Source organism: Quercus robur, chromosome 5 (assembly GCF_932294415.1).
Source record: "Quercus robur chromosome 5, dhQueRobu3.1, whole genome shotgun sequence".
Taxonomy (NCBI): domain Eukaryota; kingdom Viridiplantae; phylum Streptophyta; class Magnoliopsida; order Fagales; family Fagaceae; genus Quercus; species Quercus robur.
The window spans coordinates 72583046-72606932 of NC_065538.1; the positions used below are offsets into that span (position 1 = coordinate 72583046).

A 23887-nucleotide genomic window follows, 5' to 3' on the forward strand; every position below is an offset into this window, starting at 1 on the left:
ACTACACAAGAAGGTTATGTTTGGCATCAACTTATAAACTCAGATTTTAGCTTTTAAATTATGTACAGCTTTTTAAAACCTCACATTTTCCAACTTTTTCAAATTTTTTTCAAGATTCAAGTATACTCTTACACACTTTCAGCAAAAATCTAAATAAGTTGTTCCCAAATAGACACAAAATGTCTCTTTAATTGCCACATACTGAGTTAGAGTAAAATAACTTCAAATATGTTCAGAGCTTAACTTATTCCTCTAAGTTTTGGACCATTCATGTTTTTAAAAATTTCATTAGTTCAGTTAAAAGATTTTTTTTTTTATTTACTTTAGTATAAAATTTGATAATTTGTATTGAAAATGAAACTTTTTAAGAATTTTATTATGAAAATGGTAAAAATTAATTTTATGAATGAATGATCGCCATCACACATAAGTTTGATCGAAAATACTAAGCTTTTTTTTTTTTTTTTTTTTGTTGGGTGTGTATATATATATAACAAATCAAATAAAAAAAATGTGTGTGTATATATATATATATGTATATATAATAAAAAAGAGTGTGTATATATGTGTGGGGAGTTACCTTGATAAATATATTAGTGCCACAACTTGGTCCCCAAGCAAAAATTTCTAGCACCACCTTGATCCAAAAAATAATAATAATAATAATAGATATTAGATTTTCGACAGAGAGAGTCAAATAACGTATCCTTAGCCTCCCCCAATAATTGAATAAGATAGAACATAGCCTTTTAGAAAGTTCACATTATGCGTGACACCAGATTCTTACAACAATAACAACAAAGTCATTGTACACGTAAAGCATAATAAAAGCATATTGTGGATCTGTGAGTCTGTGACACGTCTTGACTTAAAAATACAGCCAAACTATGAGGCATGGTGCTTGTGCCTCCTAGTGAATACAATAGAATACTGCCAAATAAGAGGCACGTTGCTAGTGCTTCCTAGTGACAGAATACTGCCAAAATGAGAAACATGAATCATCACGCTTCTGCCTCTTAATGCTCCCAAGAAAACTCAATTGGTCCATACACACACACACACAAAAAAAAAAGAAAACACTGGTAAATAAAAACATGGTAGGGTATTATTGTATACATAAACTTGGGGTTCTTTATATCAATTTGCTGGGTTTAGAAGTACAATTTGTGAGATCTATGTAATTCAAAAATCTCCCCCTCTAAAGAAGAACTACCATAAAATTGTTACCTCACAAATTTGAAAAATATAGATCAACGAATCTCCCCAAATGTTGGAAAAAGATCTTATTTATTTATCTTAAAATAAAAAAATATCATTTTCAAAAGAATTATCAGTTTCACTTTAACTTTTGAATAAATTAAACTTTGGATTAACTCAAAAAAAATCTTAGAAAGATTTTGATTGACACTTCTTCTCGATTACTCACTCCATAAAATTCTTTAATAATTAGTAATAACTACTGGTAAGAACAGAATTTTAATATCTTACATATTTTACAAAACATCTATGTATACTTTTTTGTCGTATATTTGACGCGTGAACATATAAAAATCAACCGACGCAAACAAGCAAACAACCTCAACCAAAAAAAAAAACAAAGTACAACATCTTAATCATCCTATGTGTATCCCTCTCCTCTCATGCAAATGTAAAATCAACCGAAGCAATCAAAGGGCACAAAGTGTTTTCCCAACTTTCGAATTCCTAACAAATTGAGTTTGACATTTTTGGCACCAAATTCCCAGTCAAACCTCAAACCCAATCAAAAACACACAATTGTCTTATTTTCATTGGTAATTTTTTTTTTCATTTTTCATTTACTTCCCCCAAGTATAACTGCCAGCTTAGTCTCCTTCCTCACGAGAAACCCCACTCGAACTTTCCTTACTCTCCACGTTTCAATTTGCTTATAAATACTAAATCTCAACAAACCCATCATTTCTGCGAAGATAAAAGAAAGAAACACACAGATCCCAAATTATTCCATATCCCACGATTCTCTCTTGTATATACTAAAAACTCCTCTCAGATTCCCTTACTTTACAGTACTTTTTTTTTTTTTTTTCTCTCTCTCTCTCTCTTTCAAAATTTTTGGCGCGAAATCAATGGTGATTGAGAGCTTGGGAGGAGGAGGAGGAGAAGGAGAAGCGCGCCACGTGATGATCGAGCCGCCGCCGCCGTCGTCGATGATGTTTTCATCCGGCCCCGCCGTCTGTAACTCTCACGCTCCGGCGCCTCCTTCTCCTAGGACTCCTCCGTTGACCGGAGACGATGATTCCGACGGAGACGGATTGGAACTGCTGATTCCGCCGCTGAATTTCTCGATGGTCGATTATGGCATCTTCCGGTCCGGTTTCCCCGATGACGCTAATTTCGGCTTCTTGAAATCCCTAGGCCTCCGTTCCGTTATGTAAGTAAAAGTAAAAAAAAAACGTTTCGTGAATTTTTTTTTTTTTTTTTTTGAATTGTTTGCTAAGATTTGATTTGATTTTGATTAGATCTTTGTGTACGGAGCCGTATCCTGAAGTGAGCAAGAAATTCTTGAAAGATAATAAGATTGAGCTGTTCACGTTCGAAATCGATGGTTGCAAGGTTCGGTTTTTCATAGTTGTTTTACTTTGTGTTTGTGATATCGTTGACTCTAATTTTCTGTTTAAATTTTAATTAGCTAAATTTTAAGTTTAGTTTTTTTTTTAGTGTTAGTTACTTGTTTAGTTATAATATAATTTATAATAATGAATTAATAATGATATTAGTAAGGTAGTGACTGGCACGCTATTTTGTTGACCAAAAAATGGTATTTATTAACCAGGCATTACTTTAAAGGATTTATAAAAAAAATTTGGAACAGTATAATTTATCGACGAGTGGTAAAAAATTTCACAATTGTTAAAGATCATTCATGGTGTGATTGATGTTGCCCTCTTTATTTACTCATATAATAAATGCAACTATGACGTGCTAATCTCTACTTTCGTAGTTGTTATTTGGGTCCCAATATACCTCATAAAGTTTTATTGGAGAAAAACTATTGGCTTCTTGACTTGATTAAAAATGGTTGCATGTTATATTGCTTGACTTCGTTATGAAAAGTAAAAGTCTTGAGGTTCATTTTTTTAAAATGATTGATTTGTTTGTTTCATGAAATATGGTATCATTGCTTGAAGTGTTTTTTGAAAGAAACTGAAGAATTTTTCATTGGTTAGATGAACTAAATCATAGAATTGAAAATTGTGGAAATCTATTGAGGTTGTTGAAAAGATTGAATATGCTTTGGGGTTTTTGCTAATGTAACCAAATTTTGTGCAAGTTGCTTGATATGTACTAATAAATCCCCTTAAGAGGTTTGTAATGCTGGTTCTTCCTTTGAGCTAGTAATTATTGATAGAAGCTTTTTCTTACACACAGTATGTGATTTGTTAATACCATGGCAGGAGCCTTTTGTAAACATTCCTGAGGAAAAAATCCGCAATGCACTCAGAGTTGTTCTTGGTATAATCATTCACATTTAAATTTTTATGTCCAAATTATAGAATAACCTGCTCTTTTTACATTCTGGTAATGCACGTTTTATCTGCTCTGCCATGCCAGATGTGACTAAACACCCAGTCCTGATTCATTGCAAGAGAGGGAAGGTATCATATTGTGATTGATTTTTATTTTCTGTTTTTTTCATTCAAACTCATGTGCTATTATTCGGTTTGTGCAGCATCGCACTGGTTGTTTGGTGGGATGTTTAAGAAGATTGCAACGATGGTGCCTGTCATCAGTTTTCGACGAGTACCAGAGGTTTGCTGCTGCTAAGGCCAGAGTGTCCGACCAAAGGTTCATAGAGTTGTTTGATCTTTCCAGCTTGAGGCAGTCCCCTATATCATTTTCATGTTCAAGGAGACACTAACATAGCAGCACAAAAGAGACATGGTCCAATGCCCAATCGTTTCATAAGGGGCCCCCATGTTGTGTGTTCTTCAAATAATTAGCTTTCTTTTTGAACTCTCTCAACTATCTTTTTTTTTTTTTTTTTTTTGAGAAAAACTCTCTCAACTATCTTATATCTTGTGAATTACCTCCGTTTCCTAATTTATTAATGAAATAAGATAATATGTACAAATCTCTGTCGCTGTGTGTGAACACATCCCTTTCCCTGCAGCTTCATCAACATAAGCTATAAAGAGTTGTTTTTGTTGGGCATCTGCCCTTGTAGGCAAATTGGACACAAGCTATATGAATTTTAATATGATTTTGACTAGTTTATGAAGGTCCCTAATGCATATGCCGAGATTAGATTCCACTCTCCATCTCCTAATGTTTCAAATATACCCTAAAATCTATAAAGAAGTGTATTTTCTTCCTCGCAAGATGCATATTTTATTTTATGGCTATAATTTTTCTCTATTCAGTGCATAAATTTATTTATGTAATCAAGAACTTATTAAATTATGAACATAAAGGAAATAGGATTTGTGTCCAGTGTTACTGGACACATTCCACGTGTCAATTGGCCACTGGACCCAGGCCAGTTCTACTGGACAATTTAACACGTGTCAACTGGCCACTGGACCCAAGTGGCAACGAACATAAAACAGGTCAAAACTTCTCGGTTCATCTACAAACCAATCAAGAGCCTCTTTAAAGACAATTTCACAAGGCCGAAATTACAACAAAATATCAAACACAAAACAAAAGAACAAAATTTTGCACTTTTATAAACATATTTAAAATAAATAGATAAATTCATGTTAACCGAAAAGTAGATTGCCAAAGAGGGCATCAGTATCCACAGCTTTCCGCACGGATATGAGCTCTCCGATCGGTTCAAAGTGAAGAAATATAAATCTGTTTTTGTACATCATTTGCTCTCTTTGCAATTCATTCTCAAATCTCAAGATTCAACCAAAAGAAAAAAAAAATTATAAATAAATAAATGTGGACGAGCAACAATCAGATCGCCAATCCATAAAATGACGACTGAAACGATATCTCGGCCGTTGATTTTGTTCTACCTCGGTGTTCTCCTCAACGCAGAGACATACAAACTGTCTCTCATTTCTTTTAAAACAGAACAGAGGCTTTTGATTCCGACAAAAATTAAGAACAAGAAAACAATGAAAAACCTTTGTAAAAATTAAATAGACCCATTTGAAACCCTAACCCTAAAAACGAATTTGAATTTTGAAGCGAGAAAAGAAGATTGGCAGGGTTGTATAATTTTGAGAGCTTATATATATAGAGTGGCTGCTGACCTTTGCCTCCGCTTCCAGATCGTATCCTTATTTACCAACCCTAGCTACTTGTCATTGTTCAATTACGACAATGCCCTTACGCTACCACGTTTGTAGGATTTTTTTTTTTTTTTTTTTAAATAAAAAATAAAAATTGAAATCACACCTTTTTTTTTTTTAAGAAATTAATTCCACGTTAAAACATAAAATAAAATTTAAACAAATAGTTACATTGAGTTTTAATATGTCCTTGAAAAGGATAAAATTTTAAAAATCAGTTAACATCTGTATGTTTATGATATTCAAAATTTAAATCTCTCATCCTTTGTTGAAAATTTGTAATTATTGAATTTTTTTAAAAGATAAAATTATTGTATTTCATTTATCAAAGCAATCATGTATTTCAATTTAATTGAAAAATCTAAGATATTGTACATTTGTGTATACATAACTATTTCAAAGTTTGTTTATCAAAAAAATAAAAAAATAAAAACTATTTCTCCACCTAAGATAATAACAAAAATCTAAGATATTGTACATTTATGCATACATTAAATCTCTTATTTAACTATCAAAGACTTTACCAATTGAGCTAGTTGAAACCCACAATAAATATTGTTTAGTGTAGTGGATCACTGGATTGCTTTATCTAAAAAACAATGAGTTATAAACTATGTAAGAGCTGAAAAATGGCCCCCAGGTCCACTTAGAATAGTGTACTAGGTATTTCTGGCCCAACACAATTAATTTATAAAAGAGTGAACTTGTTAAGTCAACTATAATGCTCTATATGATCCAAGTATGAAATCAATGAAGTTATGACTCTTAATACGATGAAAAGAAGCGCAAAACAAGTATAAACTCTTCCTCAAGCTTGTCTGAGAATGCAATGTTCATATATTATTTGATCAAATCTTGATACAAGTTAATACTCTCTTCCCTCTTGTTCAAGTTCTATCATTCCAACCCCTTTTTAAAGAGAGCCCCTTCCCTTATATAGTCCCTCCTAATGCATCTGAGCCCTCCACCTATGTGTCTATGGGTAGTAATTGGGATGCTTGTCCCATTAAGACCTTGCTGGAGGTGGTAAAGAGTGTTGTGAGTTATGGAACTACTGTTCATGTGTCTTTTCCTCATTAATGCAGTCAACTAAGTTGGTGCAGTGCATTGAATGTGGAGGTGATGGCTACCTTCCCCAGATATTTCCTCTCTTCTTTTCTTGCATGTCTCTAATGTCTTCCATGGTGATTTATCTTTTGGTGCAAGTGGTCAAATGAGGCAATCTCAAGGTGCATTCATTCCTTGGGCTCTTCAAATGATGGGTCTGTTCATTTTCCATCCTCGGACTGAGCCCACGGGCTTTAGATTGTGTTTGAATCATTCCCTCCCACAAACTATAAATTAATATAGTCTAGCATTATTTTATAACTCAAAAAACTTAATATATATTATGATATATTGTGGAAAAGTATGAGCTTTCAAAAGTTTATATTACATCGTTAAAAGAAGCTAACAACTAATCAAAGTATTTCATTTTATATAAATATTAAAATATAAATATAAATATTTAATTTAACCACACATGTGGAGCATGTATAGCATGCATTTTTTCTGCACATAATACTGGCATTCAAGTTTCTTAAAAAAAATAATAATAATAAATTACAAAGTTGGTCCCTATCATTTACACCATATCTCACTTTGGTCCCTATCTTTTACACCATATCTCAATTTGGTCCCTAACATTTCAATTGTGTCAATTTGGTCATCAACCTTTTTACTGCTTTGTCAATTTAGTCATTGTTGTTACTCTTTGGATGGAAAAAGTTTATGTGTCAAACAAAATAATAAAAACTTATTTTTCATGCCATATCATTTGCCTACTATATTGCCACCTTAGTTATTAAAAAAAAAAAAAAAAAAGTTGTCAATTCTCAATTACCAGAAGCATATGTTTGAAATCGTGGCAGCTTAATTCCAAATTATCTTCTTCAATGAGATTTAGGAAGGAATCAAGTAAATTGTTTCTTGCCTTAGAAACCTCTAATAAAGTTCTTAGTACTTGTTCATTGATGATACCTTCAAAAATCTTGATCAAATTGCCATAATAAATCGTCATCCTTTGCCGTGCACCTTGTGGGTCAATTAAACAAAGTATTGAGAAATAGTTTGCAATATTAGGCTTTCCAGCTAATTCCATGATAACATATACAAGCTCGTGGAAACCTTGAGCTGATAAATCTAAATTATAGGTGCCAAGTCAATGGAAAAATTTGAGTTTGATATGACATTAATTAAGTATCGTAATAAAGGATGCTCAATCAATATCAACCACTTTCCCACTTTTGTTGCAACAATGGTGATTAACCAGAGAGAGAGAGAGAGAGAGAGAGAGAGAGAGAGAGAGAGAGAGAGAGAGAGAGAGAGAGAGAGAGAGAGAGAGAGAGAGAGAGAGAGAGAGAGAGAGAGAGCTTACTTTTAATTTGAGTTTTTTTAACTGACGTGGCAATTCATTTACATGAAAAATACTTTTTTATTATTCCATTTGACATATTAACTTTTTCCATACATATTAACTTTTTCCATCCAAAAGATAACAGTAGGGATTAAATTAGCACAACACTAAAAAGGCTAGAGACCAAATTAACACAATTAAAAGGTTAATGAAAAATACATTTTTATTATTCCATTTGACATATTAACTTTTTCCATCCAAAAGATAACAGTAGGGATTAAATTAGCACAACACTAAAAAGGCTAGAGACCAAATTAACACAATTAAAAGGTTAAAAACCACATTGAGATATTGTGTAAAGAATAGGGACTAATTTTGCAATTTACCCAATATATATATATATATATATATACATATATATATGCATTCAATTCTTACCCAATTTCTTTAATTATTAAATTTCCATTCCATTTCAACTTTTTATTATTATAACTTATTGTAAGTGAAAAGAGGAGTTTAAAAATTTGATGTCTTTATTAAAAAAAAAAATACAATTTGATCTAAAGATTCTTGAGAATATTTTTTAATTTAAAAATAAATAAATAAAATATTTTGGTTTACTAACTTAACCCTAACTCTTCTTAAAAAAAGAAAAGTAAAGAAATAAAAAGACCCTAACTCTTATTAAAAAGTTCGTATCCTCCACTAAAATAATAAAATCTCCCTTGAAGCTCTCTTTGAAGTATAGAGTTTAAAATGTAACTTGATTTTTTTTGGCCCCGAAATACATGTGCTTTGGAAATTTTTTTTCAAGAAAAGACTAGAGAATACTAAATCAAGACTCAGGAGACACCAATTAGCTCGTGGAAAGTCCGCTACAAATATTTAAGTATTATATATATTTAATTAATAAATTGTTTAGTGTAGTGGATTGCTTTATCTAAAAAAGTAATGAGTTCTAAACTTTAAATTAACATAGTTTAGCATTATTTTATAACTCTAAAAACTTGATATATATTATGATAAATATATTGGGGAAAAGTATGAGCTTTTAAAAGTTTATATATTACATCTTAGAAGAAGCTAACAAATAATCAAAGTATTTCATTTTATATAAATATTAAAATATAGATATTTATTTTAACCACGCATGTGGAGCATGCATATATAACATGCATTTTCCCTGCACAAAATATTGCCATTCAATTCTTACTCAGTTTCTCTAATTATTCCATTTCAATTTTTTTTTTAATAACATATTGTAAGTGAAATGAGGGATTTAAATATTTGATGTCTTTATTAAAAAAAAAAAAACCATTCGATCTAAAGATCCTTGAGAATATATTTTTAACTCTTATTTAAAAAAAATGGTATTTCCTTTTATATAAATATTTATTTTAACCATGCGTGTGGAGCATGCATAACATGCATTTTCCTTGCGCAAAATATTGCCATTCAATTCTTACCCAGTTTCTCTAATTATTAAATTTCCATTCCATTTTTTTTTTATAACATATTGTAAGTGAAAAGAGAGATTTAAATATTTGATGTGTTCATTAAAAAAAAAATACCATTCGATCTCTAAAGATCCTTGAGAATATATTTTATAAAATTTTATTTGAAAATAAATGAATAAAGTATTTTGGTTTACTAACTTAACCCTAACTCTTCTTTAAAAAAAAAAAAAAAAAAAAAAGACCCGAACTCTTATTAAAAAGTTCATATCCTCCACTAAAATAGTAAAATCCCCCTTGAAATTTTTCCTTATGCCCAAAAGCCCATTTATAAAATTCTTAGTCCATACCCATTTATCGAGCCCAATTTTTGAGATGGCTAAGTAAATCCATATTTCTAGCATCTGACATCAATTCCCGGCTTGCCAACAACATTAGGGAACTTTCATTTTCCTCTTCATCCTTTTCAGTTGATGTCCTTTCCAGACATTTGCTGTAGTATTAAGAAGGCATCCTCAAATGAATCAAAATTGCACCAATCTGCCACAATTTCCTACTTTAATGTATCAGGATGACCTTATTGTGTTCTCTCAAACAAAAACGTAAGACATTTTTTTGAGAAATAATTATAATATGCTGCTAATCTCGCAGCTTGAACCATTTCCCACCTAGACTCCCAAGCACTTTGTACATGGGGAGGTGTCAATACAGCTACAAGGCCTTTGGTAGAACGTAAGACTTGGCAACCATTTAATCTTTGCATTAATCAATTTCAATCCTAGAAATATATATTATGGTTTCCTTCCAATTTCCAAAAAGCAAATTTCAAATCAAATTAATCCTCCTTTAATATATATATTTTTTAATACAAAGATACATCTCTACCTCCAAGATATCGAAGATAAATAGGGAATTTAGGATCTAGAAAGGTCATTGATCCCAAGAAGATAATGGTGCAAAAATTGGTTGAATTATAGGCTATGTTTGGCTCAATGTAAAATGTTTTCGGAGTTTAAAATATTTTTAAGTGAAAATATTTTTCTGAAAGGAAAATCTTTTCAAATGTTTTGTTGCATCCCAAAAAATGCTGGAGGAAAATATTTTAAGGTGTTTGGTTGTGTTCCTGAAAATCCTTCAAATAAAATATTTTATACTAGTCTCGCATATTTTCTCAGATTCAAAATAAATATAATGATAGAAAATCTCAATATGTAAACCAAAGAAAAAAAAAAAATTCAATCTTTCTCAAACTAGACACTAATCCTGAGAGAGGGAGAGAGAGCAAGGTTAGATCATGAGTGACATGGTGGCAAAGTAAGGAAGAGGGAGAAAGTTGGAGGAAGAGGGAGAAAGATGGAGGAAGAGGGAGAAAGAGGGAGGAAGAGAGAGGAAGGAGGAAAAGTTTATCTTAATCGGTGGTGAGAGAACCGACCATGGACAGCGGTGGAGTCGGGCTGGAGTAGTGGTTAGTGCTCTCTCTCTCTCTCTCTCTCTCTCTCTCTCTCTCTCTCTCTCTCTCTCTCTCTCTCTCTCTCTCTCTCTCTCTCTCTCTCTCTCTCTCTCTCAGTAGAAGCTGAAAATGGGTGTAATTTGTTTGAAAGTGAAATACAAGTATAAATGGTTTTATACTTAAGGGGGTGAAATTTTACAATCAACTATAATTCATTTTTAGTTTGACCGAGTTTTCCAACCAACCTAAACACAAACGATGGTGTAAAATATTTTCCATATTTCTTTTACACCCAAAACAAACACAACATAGTTTCAAAAATGACACATAATGGGTCAATATACTCACCTCTAATATCTCAGACTCAGAGGTTGTAAATTCAAAAATATAGCTGCTCTATAAAGCTCATCTCCCGTCTAAAAAAAAAAAAAAAAGTAAATAGAGGCATTTGCTTCTCTATTGGCTATGGTACATCCATTAATATCTAGTATGATCATGGAGACCTTAACTTGCAATCCCATCTCCTCGGTTCCCTTTGTACCCTATTTTTCTTGAATACTAGTTATAGGCCCGTGCGTTGCACGGTTTTATGAAAAAGCTTATAAAATAAATGTATAAATAATTATATATTTTAATAGATTCAATATATATAAAAGAAAAAATTATCAAGTGTAAATAATTATCTCACTAAAATAAGGGGTAAGATTTCTTCCTAAAACTAAATTAAATTGATAATTCCAAATTGAATTTTAAATTGATAATTATTTAAAAAAAAGTACTAAACAATTGATAAATCTAAAATTAATATAATCTTGATAATATTATAAATTAAAATTTAAGTTGATAATTAAAAAATACACATGTAGAACATCTTGATAATTTGATGCAACATTAAAATCAAATAAGAAAATTGTTAAAATTAATCTATTAATTCTAACCATATTTATTCATTAATTCTAAGACCCTAACCCTAAGCATATAAATTAGATCAAAGCTAAGAAAATTAATTTAAACAAAAGGCAACCAATACACAAAACCTAATCAATTTAATAAAAACAAAATACAAAAATGAAGAAGGAGCCTTTAGAAACTTGACAATGTTTTCGATTGTTTTGAATTCATTAATTAAAATCACATGAAGACAAAAAACCAATAATAGCACTAAAGAAAATAAACAAAATGAAAATAATAATAATAAAAGAAAAAAGAATGCATACCTGCATTGTCATAGGATTTATGCATTCACATATTGAAATAAGTTTCACTTCAAAAAGGATATATAGGGTTATATATATTAGTGGAGTTCCATTTGAAATATAATTCATTTAAATCTAATTGAAATTAAAGATATCTAATCAATGTGTTTGTTTTTATCCCATAAAAATTGGAATTAAAAAAAGGTCATATGAATAGAATAAAAAAAAAAAAAAAAAGCTGATTCAACATAACGTAACATATAAAAAATTAAAAAAAAAAGAGAGAGAGAGAAAGAGAACGTGGTTGATAACTATAAGGAATTTTGATATATATATATATATATATATATTTTAAATGTTATTAATGTGAAAATTATCAAATTAATGGAGATATATACTGTTTTTTTAGAATAGATAGAGATTATCAAATTATTGGAGATATATAATATTTCTTGGGATAGATTTATATTAATTACCTCTTGAAGAATTTGGATTGTGCTTATTTCTTAATAATCAAGTTTTGTAGCTTGATATTCTGATAAAATAATTTTAATTTAATAATATTAAAATTTAGAAAATTTAGATGATAAATATTATCTAAATTAAATTTTTGAATGTTAAATATTATCCCCTAATTTAATAAATATATCCTAACAAATAAAACAATGTTAATTAGATGATAAATATTATCTAAATTAAATTTTTGTATGTTCAATATTATCCCTTAATTTAAGAAATATATCCTAACAAATAAAAAAAATAATGTTAATCTAATTTAATTTAATGATAAAAATGAATTAGAGTCCTGATAGTATACTATTCATTTTTAGTTCTTTAAAAATATAAAAATTTAATAAAAATTTTGCAATTTGGTGAAGCCACATGGTATTTTGATAATATAATTAAATTGAATAACAATTAAAATGAATATTATGTAAGTTCAAGTTGGGCATTTAAAAAAAAATATATATATTATAAAATATTTTAAAAACTATGGCAAATTGTAAAAATAGTATAACAATTATTAATGAAATCTCTCTCTCTTTGTATATAAGATAAAAAATATATATCTATTTTTTAAAAATCTAAAAAATAATTGAATTTTGTATAATTAAAAAATAAGAGAGTTGCATGATCCTTTACCTCTTGAAACCTTGCTTCCAATTAAGAAATCTCAGCAAGAAGTCTTGTGTAATATTCATCAAAATCCTTCCTTCTTTTTAGCACATTTTTTTATGAAAGAAAATTAGCACATTAACACATTTGTTAAAAAAAGAGTGCAACACCAAAAACATGTACAATAAACTAAGTCAACCTATCCGAAATAAAATCTATTAACTGAATTAGCGTATATACAATAGCTTAAAAGTAAATTTTTCCAAACTCAAATCATTCTAAAATGAAAACAATCTAAAACTCTAAATATGAAATTAGTCTTTCATTTAAATATTTTATATGTTCTCTAATCGTCTAACACTTCTATTTGGTCCTCCACTTTCTCTTTTTTTATTTCTTTGCAAAACAGAAAAAATACAAAAGTTATTTTCTTCTTAAGGAAAATAAAAATAGTGTGAAGTTTTAAAAAAGAACCAAATAATATTTATTTGTGCAATTGTACTTACTTCTTCACAATCTTTCTTTTCTTTACTTCGACACAGATTTTTTCTTCAATTGCTTCATTTCCATTGTTAGCCCCTCTTTTTGTTGTTTCCTATAATCAATTTGATGCAATATGTCATTATGTACTAATATGTTTTTTCTTCAATATATTTTTTTGTTCTTATCTTCTAAAAAAAAAATCATGCAATTTAAGAAGATAAGAACAAAAAATATATATATATATATATATCTATAAAAATTTATGAAAGTGTGAAGCTTAAGAATATATATTTTTTTTCTTAATGGATGAGAAGAGGTTAAGTTGATATTAAATTATCAAGTTTTTGTGTCTATCAAACTTTATCTAAAGAAGTGATTTCAAATTAAAATTTTTATCAACTTAGAAATTATAGGAAAAAAAGATAAGAACAAAAAAAAATTATATTTATTTTTCAAAAATCTATTAAAATTTCTACAATTTGGTGAAGACACATGGCGCAACCACGGTGTCTAAGCCCAACTTTTATTATATATAATATGATATGATATGATGTGTAACCTTATTCACGGGGGAAAAAATCTACCATTTTAAAAAAAGAAAAGTCTTTTAATGGAAAAAATAAAAGATGTTGACAAAAATATTTCGAAATAACTTTTTTTTTTTTTTTTTCTATAGTACTTTTTAACATCTTGAAAAATTACCACAAATACTTAGTGCTCACCAACATAGTACTTTATGTACTAGGATACATTTTTCACAGATTACATCAATAGGACCAAAAAAAAGAAGAAAAAGAAGTCAAAAACCCTGAACTGAAGTAGTAGCACCAATTTTTCTCTAACACTTCACTTCAATAAGTGAACATATGATGGAACACTGCACCACAAATACCCTTTTGTTTTGCTAGAACACTGTACTAGGTAGATTTTTCACATATTATTAATTTCTTACAACATTACAGAAAAAAAAAAAGAAAAAAAAAATACCGGTGGGATAAATGGACAACGATTTATATTGCCACTTGTCGAATCAGCAACATAGGGATTCATTTGGATCCCGTGGACCCTGCTGGATGTGATGAACATGTCCGATTTAAGGAGATTGATCTAGAGAGTGAATGATCAAACAACATTGGACGTATCGAACGGTCATCCTTGACCAACTGCAAAACTTTGATTATCAAAAATGACAAAAGATTCTGATCCCACCATCTCTAGCTCTAGGGTTTCATCCACAGCGTCTTTCCTAAACCCTCCTCAGTCTTTTCCCTTCACTTCCATTACCAATTTCTCTCTCTCCCATACCAACTGAGCTCCAAAACCAAAACAAACGTATCTCCCAACTAAATCCCTCTTCATCTTCAACCCAACCCATCTTCTGGGGCAATCAAACAGAAGCTAAAATCTTCACAGAAAAGCTTGCATCTTTGAGCTTATTATTTGTAAATTGTAAGTACCCATTTCTCTGTCTTTATTCATAAACACAATTTTATATATATTTTTTTCTTTGCAAGCTTGCTGCTTTTTTATTCATTTAGATACATATAGATAGATATTTGTGTGTGTTTTAGAGAGAGAGAGAGAGAGATTGAAATTAAATGGGGAAATCAGGGGGTAGGAAGAAGAAGGGTAGTGCAAACCAAGTTTCAGGCGATAATTCAACTGCAAATGCTAATGGTGGTGTTGATTTGGACTCATCAATCTTTTTGAAAAGGGCTCATGAGCTCAAAGAAGAAGGGAACAAGAGGTTTCAGAATAAGGACTATGTGGGTGCTCTTGAGCAGTATGATAATGCTCTTAAACTTACCCCTAAAACCCACCTGGATAGAGCTGTGTTTCATAGCAATAGGGCGGCTTGTTTGATGCAAATGAAGCCCATTGACTATGATACTGTGATTGCTGAGTGTACCATGGCGCTTCAGGTCCAGCCTCGGTTTGTCCGGGCTCTACTTAGGAGGGCTCGGGCATTTGAGGCGATAGGGAAGTATGAAATGGCGATGCAGGATGTGCAGGTGTTGTTGGGGGCTGATCCAAATCATGGCGATGCTTTGGAGATTGCACGAAGGTTGAGGATGGCATTGGGTCCTCGCCAGGATGCACAGCAGGACCTCCAGAGCCGCCCATCCCCTGCTGCCCTTGGGGCTTCTGCAGTTCGTGGTGCCCCAATTGCTGGTTTAGGGCCGTGTTTGCCTGCCCGGCCAGTAGGAAAGAAGCCAACTACTACAGCAGGGGGATCAGTGGTATCGCTTAATAATAAGCCAGAGAGACCCCAAACTGTTCTACCCAATGAAAATGGTCCTGAGTCTAAAGCCCAATTGTCGAAACTTGTGTTGAAGCCTTCAGGTGGCTCTTCAAAGCCTGCTAATCCAAGCAAGGATAGCCAGAAGGAACAATCGTCTTCTTCATCAGTGTCATTGCTTACTCATGGGCAACCTACAGAGGCTGCAATCCAATGGAGGCTGTTGAAGCTTGTTTATGATCATGACATAAGGCTTTCCCAGATGCCGGTGAAATGCAGTTTCAGAGTTTTAAGGGAGATTGTGAGCAAACGGTTTCCATCATCAAAGTCAGTTTTGATCAAGTATAAGGACAATGATGGTGATTTGGTGACCATAACCTGTACAGGGGAACTCAGATTTGCAGAGTCTTGTGTGGATAGCCTCGTCCCGAAAGACCCTGAAACAGATAAGGCAGACTCAATTGGGATGTTGAGATTGCACATTGTGGAGGTGAGTCCTGAGCAGGAGCCACCATTATTGGAAGAAGAGGAGGAGAAGGCTATGGAGAGTGAGGGAAATAAGGGAGATGATAGTGGCTCTAATTCGTCACTAAGTGAATCTGTGTTGGAACCTGCTGATACCATAATTGATAAGCCAGAGAAAGAAGCTCAGAAGGAGAAACCAGGAGCTGCAGAAGATCCTGAATGCAAGGAAGTGGAGATGGATGATTGGTTGTTTGAATTTGCTCAGCTTTTCCGCACCCATGTTGGTATTGACCCAGATGCTCATATTGATTTGCATGAGCTTGGGATGGAGCTTTGTTCTGAGGCACTTGAGGAGACGGTGACAAGTGAAGATGCTCAAGGTCTTTTTGACAAGGCTGCGGCAAAGTTCCAGGAGGTGGCTGCTTTGGCTTTCTTCAATTGGGGAAATGTTCATATGTGTGCAGCTAGAAAACGCATTCCCTTAGATGAATCTGCTGGAAAGGATGTAGTGGCAGCACAGCTTCAAACAGCTTATGACTGGGTTAAGGAAAGATATTCTCTGGCCAGAGAGAAGTATGAGGAGGCACTTCTTATCAAACCTGATTTTTATGAGGGATTGCTTGCTCTGGGGCAGCAGCAATTTGAAATGGCCAAGCTTCATTGGTCATTTGCACTTGCTAAGAAAATAGATCTCTCAAGCTGGGATTCTGCAGAAACGCTCAACCTTTTTGATAGTGCCGAGGAAAAGATGAAGGCTGCAACTGAGATGTGGGAAAAGCTTGAGGAGCAGAGAGCAAAAGAGCTAAAAGATCCAAGTGCAAGCAAGAAGGAAGAGTTATCAAAAAGAAGAAAGAAACAAGGAAGTAATACTGAAGGTGAGCCCTCTAGCCTTGGCAGTCAGGGTGAAATTTCAGCAGATGAAGCAGCAGAACAAGCAGCTGTGATGAGATCACAGATACATCTCTTCTGGGGTAACATGCTTTTTGAGCGATCTCAAGTCGAGTGCAAACTAGGGCTGGGGGGTTGGAAGAAAAACCTGGATGCTGCTGTTGAACGCTTTAAGCTTGCTGGAGCTTCTGAGGCTGACATTTCGATGGTTCTGAAGAACCACTGCTCTAATGGAGATGCATTGGAAGGAGGTGAGAAAAAGGTTGCAAAGTCAGACACAGATGTGACTCATGAAGTTAAGAGTGATGTGGTTGATCAAGAATCAGGAAAGTGATATGGATTGATATCATATACCTGCATCACAGCTTGCCTTCAAGTATCTCATCAATCATGATCATGAACTAGAGAAAGGATGTGATTTTTTCTTATTGAAATGGTGGCTATCTAGAAATCTTTCCTTTTGGTACTGACAAATCAGGTGCCATCCTTAAGCAGCCGTTTACTCAAAAGATTTTGTGCTTTCAGTTCTCCATGCTGATTTTCAAGGTGAAATTTTCTAAAACATTGTTTGAATACGGATGAGTTTTCAATAAACTATTTCATTTGCTTAGGGTATGATTCTGGCCTTGCCATTCTGAGTGCCAATTTTGTCTAGATCATTGTTTGGACTTTTTTCATTTGTTATATTTCATAATTTGTTTTCATCAAGCAGTTTCTTTTGTGAACCTTTAGGCTGCAGAACTGTTGATGTGTATTTTTCAAATGTGTAGAAAATGAATACTGTGAACTGTGCAACTGCCTTGCCCTACCGCACCCCAAATGAAAAGGGGAAAAAAATCTGGCAATAAAATTGAGGGAACAAAACCTCAGCCCTATGATTTTTTTTTTTAGGGGGATAAAGTGATGATAATACAAGTGACCGGTAACTCCATCCTCCCACATCCATTTTCTTGCTCTTGAACAGGAGGGGAGAGGACCACTTGGGCTGGTGATCACTTACCCGTATATTTTAGTTTGAAATTTTTTTTAATATACCTGTGAAAGATCTGTCATATGATGTTGCATTGCACTTACAGATGATGACATAGAAAAAAATAGTGTGATGTGACCTAATCTTTGAAAGTGACTTATAATACTTAAGAAGAGACATTTAGCAAAACAAGAATGGTAATAATACTTAAGAAGAGACTTATTGGTGTGAATGATTGATGGCTGTTTTATGTTTAGATTATTCTGGGTGCATGGTTATGATGCGTTTGTATGTGATGTCACTAAAGTGGGAGGTAAGGTATATGCCTCTTACCTCAATTCAGGTTTTATGGGTTCTGACACGTCTGGAAATCAATGTGGATTGTGCATTGAACCTAGGTGAACTTCTGGCTTGTCATTGAAAAGAGAAACCTTTGCATCCTACTTGGTAAATATAATTAGGCAATTGATGTTTCATTGGTTGAAATATTTAAAATATGCTAGTGTGTTCATGCAAGATTTCCAGTGAGAGCTTGCTGAGATCGATAAAAGCATAGTTGGGTTGAACTTTATTCAACTATATGTCTCCTATCTTATTATTCCATTCCACTGTGTTTGGGGCCAGATATTTTATTAAATCACATTCTTCCTTGCCTATGAGACAAGGTTTGTCACTCCTTATCTCATCCTAACACTGTTGAGGTTGGTTTCTGATAAGCATAGTTGAGTTCTCTCGTCATTGGGTGTTTATTTGTTACCTGACCATTTTTTCATTTGTCAACAATGGAAACTAAACAAGTCAAGCATTTTGAAAGAATGAAGCAGGGGTTTTATATTTCTGTAGAAACTGCAAACTAGTCTTTCTCACAATTGCTAATCTTAATTTATATCTTACTCTTGCCTTATAAATCTGCATTTATCCCTCTGGTATGATGACTATACCTTTTTGATCAGTTGTGCTGCTCAACATTCATTTCATGTAATTTTTATTTTCCACAAGTTAAAGCATTGAAAACCAGATGCAACACTGCTCGCGGCCAACGTAACATCCCTTAATCTAGATGATTATTCGACCTGTAAAAATAATAGATATGGCCGGAATAAATTTGATTCGAGACCAGCTCTAGGAATTTGTTTCCCTACCTCAGAAGTCTGTTGTTTCCACGTCTAGTGATGCGAGTTAGAATAAAGCGGTAGCAGTGGTTCAAGTCACCTGCACTTTTGATTAATGTATTTCAGTTATATGGTTCCAGCATAGTAGTGCATCTAGTGTTCCTCTATGCATCAACTCTTACTCCAATCCTAACTTAATTTATTCCTGCTGCTGGTTTTTGTCTCCCTACTTAGAGTTTCTTTCTGAAGTCTTGGAATTCTTTATACTATCTGGTTTCTAAGACTGTTTTCATCAGAGCTGATGTGGGATTTTCAATGTTTTATTCTTGCACTTTCTAATAATCGTGAGGAATTTGATTTCAAGGATTCTGAAAACAAACAACCATCTTTTTATTTACAACATTTCAATTAAGAAAAGGATAGTGCTTTGTGAATCCCAGCTATCCAATTACATGAGGGTTTCAAGAACCTGGGTCCCCTCATATTGGTGGCAAGAACTTTTAACAAAAAAAATTAGTGGTATCAATAAAATGTACTCCTGTTTGTGTGCCTCTGGTGGTACGGTAGCAATTACTTTACTATGGCCTTGGGGAGCGAATCTTTCTTGAGCTGGGGCATGTTTACATTTTGTTAGTGGTCCACTTGCAGAAGATAGATTTTTTATTTGATATTTAAAGTCTAAAAAGGAAACCACATTTACGAGGCATATCATAGTTATCTTAAGGAGACTATGATAATCATTGAGCATTTCCTTCTTATAGGATATACCTTATTCTTTTATGCAATCTGCCTTTCCAGGGCTGAGCTTCTTTAAACTAAACAACTCCTTTTAAGCTTGCACATTAGAGTCCATTACCATAGTAGGACCTGAAACTAGAAAAAACAGCTTGGAACTTGTTTTTTACCCTTTATAGATGGTCTCCTTATTGTTTATTAATTTACACATTCCTTTAAATTGATTCTGATATGGATTCCCAAAATATGTTCTCAAGCATAATAAGCCAAACTGAATCTTAAGACACATCAAAAGTGCTAAGTTATAGTCATTTTCTAAGTAGTTCACCTAACCAACAGTACCAGCACATACGTGACGAAATAGGACCTGTAAGTCCAAGACCTTAACTATAAGTTCCATGCTAGTCAAAGCATACCTAAACAACAAACTTATCCAGCAAGACTCATCACTGAGACTTGTTGCTTATTAACATAAACACACACTTAAAACCAGTTACTTCTTTCTGTCATGAGAGGACTCAGACGGTGGGAATAGGACCCAAATTAATGGTGGATTCCATGGCCTTCATGGCTTCAAATCTTGGTTCCTTGGCCTGGAACTTCAGGCCAGCATAGAGATTCATGTAGTCTTCGAACACGAACTTTGGGTATACTTGGCCTTTTTCAGCTTCTTTCTCAATCAAAAGCGGTGCTGGATAGATCACAGCATCACTGCCTGGGTTGTAGAATGATGCAATGGACATTCTGTTACCGTCCGGTTGAACAACCACACGGTGCATCACACTCTTGTATTTGCCATTGGTAATGACCTATAAAAGGAACAAGAAGGAAATTAGCACCATAGAATATAAAATCACCCTCATAAAGCTAAAGAAAAGAGGGCACACATTCTCTTTATTACATTCTAAAACCATTTCAAATAACATATTTATTAAAAGATAACAGCACATGAATGATATTATAAGTGGAAATGACCTATGAAAGTTAGTATGCTAAGGAAGGACAATATGATAAAGTGGCAAACAGGTTGGGTTGGCCTTGGCCAAATATACCTCAAGTTGGTCACCAATGTTGATCACAATGGAGTGGCGCATTGGGGGAACATCAATCCATTTGCCATCCTTGAGGAGTTGGAGGCCACTGACCTTGTCATCTTGGAAGAGAAGGATGATGCCGCCTGCATCAGTGTGGGCCCGGAGGCCCTTGATCAGGTCTGGCTTGGGGCAAGGAGGGTAGTTGCTAACCTTGGTGCCAAAAGTTGGGCCCTTGGACCCATAAAAGGCCTTTTTCAGGTATCCTTTCTCCAACCCAAGATTCTCACACAGCAAGTCCAAGAGTTGCTCAGCTAGTTTCTCTAATTGAAACGCAAATTCCTTCATTGCCTTCCTGAAATTGGTCAAGCAACAATAATTGTGTCAAGGATAGCTTGCTGGCCTTCACCAAATTAAGAAAACGAGTCAGAAGCAATACATGAAATCAATACAGAGTGACATAATGGTGTCCATATATATATGTCTTTTTTTAGTAACACCTGTCATATATATTTTGTAATACAACTAGTATGAGAAAAATTAAGTGTAAAGTTATAGTTGTAACCTATAATCTTCATCAAGATCAGGGATTTCAGATATGTTTGAGACAGGAAGGTGGCGCAAGAAAAAGGTGCTTTCCCAGTCCAAATCATTGATTTCAGACTGAACAGCTTCTAGGCCCTTACTCTCCACCATTTCCTTGAACCTCTGTTCCATACACTTCCTGTAATGCTCCTTTGTCAGCTTCTCCACAGAGTCCATGAAATCATGAGAAATGCCATGATTGACCAACTAAAAATGATGTCCAAGACAACAGTTAGTAAAGCTTTCTACATCATAATTGCTTCAAAAGAATAGCAAATAATATAAATATATTACTATACTAGTACCTCAAAAAAGCCCCAGTTCTCACAAGCATCTTTTATCAGTTCCATAACTTCTCCTCTCCCTTCACCATTTAGCTTCTCCAAGTCAATAACTGGGAAAGTCTCCATTCTCTCTTTTCTTTCTTTCTTCCTTCTCTCACTCCTGCTGCTCTCACTTTCTTATGCTTTGTTGAAGTATGATCTCTGAGGGTGGCCAATTTATAGGCGCTAAAAGCAGTGTCAAAGAAGTAAAAAAGCCATCAGGGGTGGGGACTAGACAGTACTTCACCATAAAAAACAATTGCCCACTTAGAAAAAGCAATAATTTTAATTAATTTGGTAATAATTAATACTTTCTAGATTAGAAAAAAATGGAGGAAAAACTACATTATATCATTTTTAACTAACGTGTAACTAATTTGAAGATACTTGCTATTAGAGAATATAGAATAAAATAATTTTGGACTGAATTGAGATTGTTTTTAAAAATAACACAGATTATTCCTCACAAGATATTTAAAAATGTACCACACATCGTGAGAAACTCAGCCAATTTTTAATTAATTTTAAAATTTATAAAGATTTCATATAGTCTTTTTTCACCCTTCCATATAATCTTGTCATATTAGTTTTTATTTTTTAAATGGTAGAATACGTACGTAGTTTTACAAACAATCATAATCCTTAGAAATACCTATCAATAAATAAATAACATTTTTAGAAAAAACACGATCTTACTAAAATAATAATATATTAGTATTATGTTTGTGAAATGCACAGCTTAATTAAATATTAATATATGTAAATAAATCACAATTATATTAATAATTACTGTGTCATTTTTTTACTTTAAAAGAGTCTTATTTAAAGTAAATTAGTTATCTTTTTTTATTTTTTATTTTTACTTTAAAAAAGAGTCTTATCTAAATAAATTAGTTATCTTAATAATTAATGAGTTAGATGACAAAATCACATTCATTTCATGATGTGTAATACATACGAATATTGAGTTACTTTGTGAAAGCACAGTATGTTGAATGTAAATTTTACTATATTAAAAATTATAATATTTTAAAGTACTTGAAACTTTTGATAATAGAATTTAAAATTTATTAAAACTTGTGGGTTCCAGTTAGCTCAACTGGTAAAGTCTCTGATGGTTGTATAAGAGATCTGGGGTTCAATCCCCGCCTACACCAAAAACTGATTGGTGTCTTGGTCTGATAATAAAGAGCTATTATCAGGAGCGAACGCCATAGGTTAAAACTCTCTCAAAAAAAAAATTTATTAAAACTTAGGTGTTAGTTTTACATAGAATACACTATTAGCAACGGAGTTTAATCTAAGGTTGATTATCTTAATAATAAATTAGAGTATAGGCACTTGTCGCAAATTAAAAAAAAAAAAAAAACCACTTGTGCAACTATAACTTCTAAAAACCGATAAAGTTTAATTGAAGTTAAATTTTCTTAATAATAAATGAGAACTAGCAAGGCCGGCCCTAGGCTTAGGCTTAGGCCAATTAGGCCATTGCCTAGGGCCCTCTACTAAATAAATGCCCCAAATTTGGAAGGCAAAAAATGTTTTTTTTTTTTTTTTTTACTAAATATTTTTGAGAGATACTAAAAAAAAAAAAAAAATAGTTTACATTTTTTTTTCACCATTAAAAAGACCCAAATAATTAAGTAATACTAGAAATAGAGATAAAATAAATTTAAATAAATAAGTCTTACAAATAGACGTGTTACTAAGCATAAGTTTTTTTTTTTTTTTATATATATATATAAGATAAAAATTCTACTATAACCTAATCTAAGTATATATGTGTGTGAAGCTCTCCTGAAAACTTGAACCCCGGCCTTTGTCCTCTACACCTCCACAAGCACTTATATTTGTGGAGTGACTACTATGCCAAGGGTGTGCGGTGGTCTACATAATTTTTATAATTTGCTGTAACAATGAATATGATAGGTGGACTTTAACAAACTATTGAATACATTTTGAATGAATTTTTGTGATTGGTGGTATATCTTTATAATTCTCATGTTGTAAAATTTATAATATTTCTAGCATTTTTGTAAGTCTCATGTCATTGATCACATCCGTTACAACATCAGTTTGTAGTAAAATTTGTTATAACTTTAACATTTTCTATAAAAAAAAATCATATTAAAATGTAGAAAGAATGAATTTTTTTTTAAAAAA

General features: G+C 32.6%; 3 protein-coding genes and 1 non-coding gene across 5 annotated transcripts; 2 read left to right on the forward strand and 2 right to left on the reverse strand.

Annotated features, from left to right (window-relative positions):
- Positions 1-1831: 1831 nt before the first annotated feature.
- LOC126726996 (probable tyrosine-protein phosphatase DSP4) lies at positions 1832-4249 on the forward strand. 2 transcript variants are annotated; one of them, XM_050432440.1, is made up of 5 exons: positions 1837-2410; positions 2499-2592; positions 3435-3492; positions 3592-3635; positions 3710-4249. In XM_050432440.1, exons 1-5 carry the CDS (start codon positions 2106-2108, stop codon positions 3896-3898), a joined length of 690 nt encoding a protein of 229 aa, XP_050288397.1. In that variant the 5' UTR covers positions 1837-2105; the 3' UTR covers positions 3899-4249. The 2 variants fall into 2 exon arrangements, with proteins under 2 accessions (XP_050288398.1, XP_050288397.1); XM_050432441.1 differs by lacking the exons at positions 3435-3492; positions 3592-3635 and having other exon boundaries at positions 1832-2410.
- Positions 4250-4924: 675 nt separating this feature from the next.
- Positions 4925-5055, reverse strand: LOC126732038 (small nucleolar RNA snoR111). Its single transcript, XR_007659224.1, has one exon. It is a non-coding gene; the product is annotated as a small nucleolar RNA snoR111 (small nucleolar RNA).
- Positions 5056-14514: 9459 nt separating this feature from the next.
- Positions 14515-17676, forward strand: LOC126726997 (protein CLMP1). Its single transcript, XM_050432442.1, has one exon. It carries the CDS (start codon positions 14975-14977, stop codon positions 17300-17302), a length of 2328 nt encoding a protein of 775 aa, XP_050288399.1. The 5' UTR covers positions 14515-14974; the 3' UTR covers positions 17303-17676.
- Positions 17677-20057: 2381 nt separating this feature from the next.
- Positions 20058-21885, reverse strand: LOC126726998 (1-aminocyclopropane-1-carboxylate oxidase). The gene is made up of 4 exons (XM_050432443.1): positions 21707-21885; positions 21382-21608; positions 20838-21171; positions 20058-20594 (listed from the first exon to the last, which is right to left on the reverse strand). Exons 1-4 carry the CDS (start codon positions 21809-21811, stop codon positions 20304-20306), a joined length of 957 nt encoding a protein of 318 aa, XP_050288400.1. The 5' UTR covers positions 21812-21885; the 3' UTR covers positions 20058-20303.
- Between the last annotated feature and the right edge of the window lie 2002 nt (positions 21886-23887).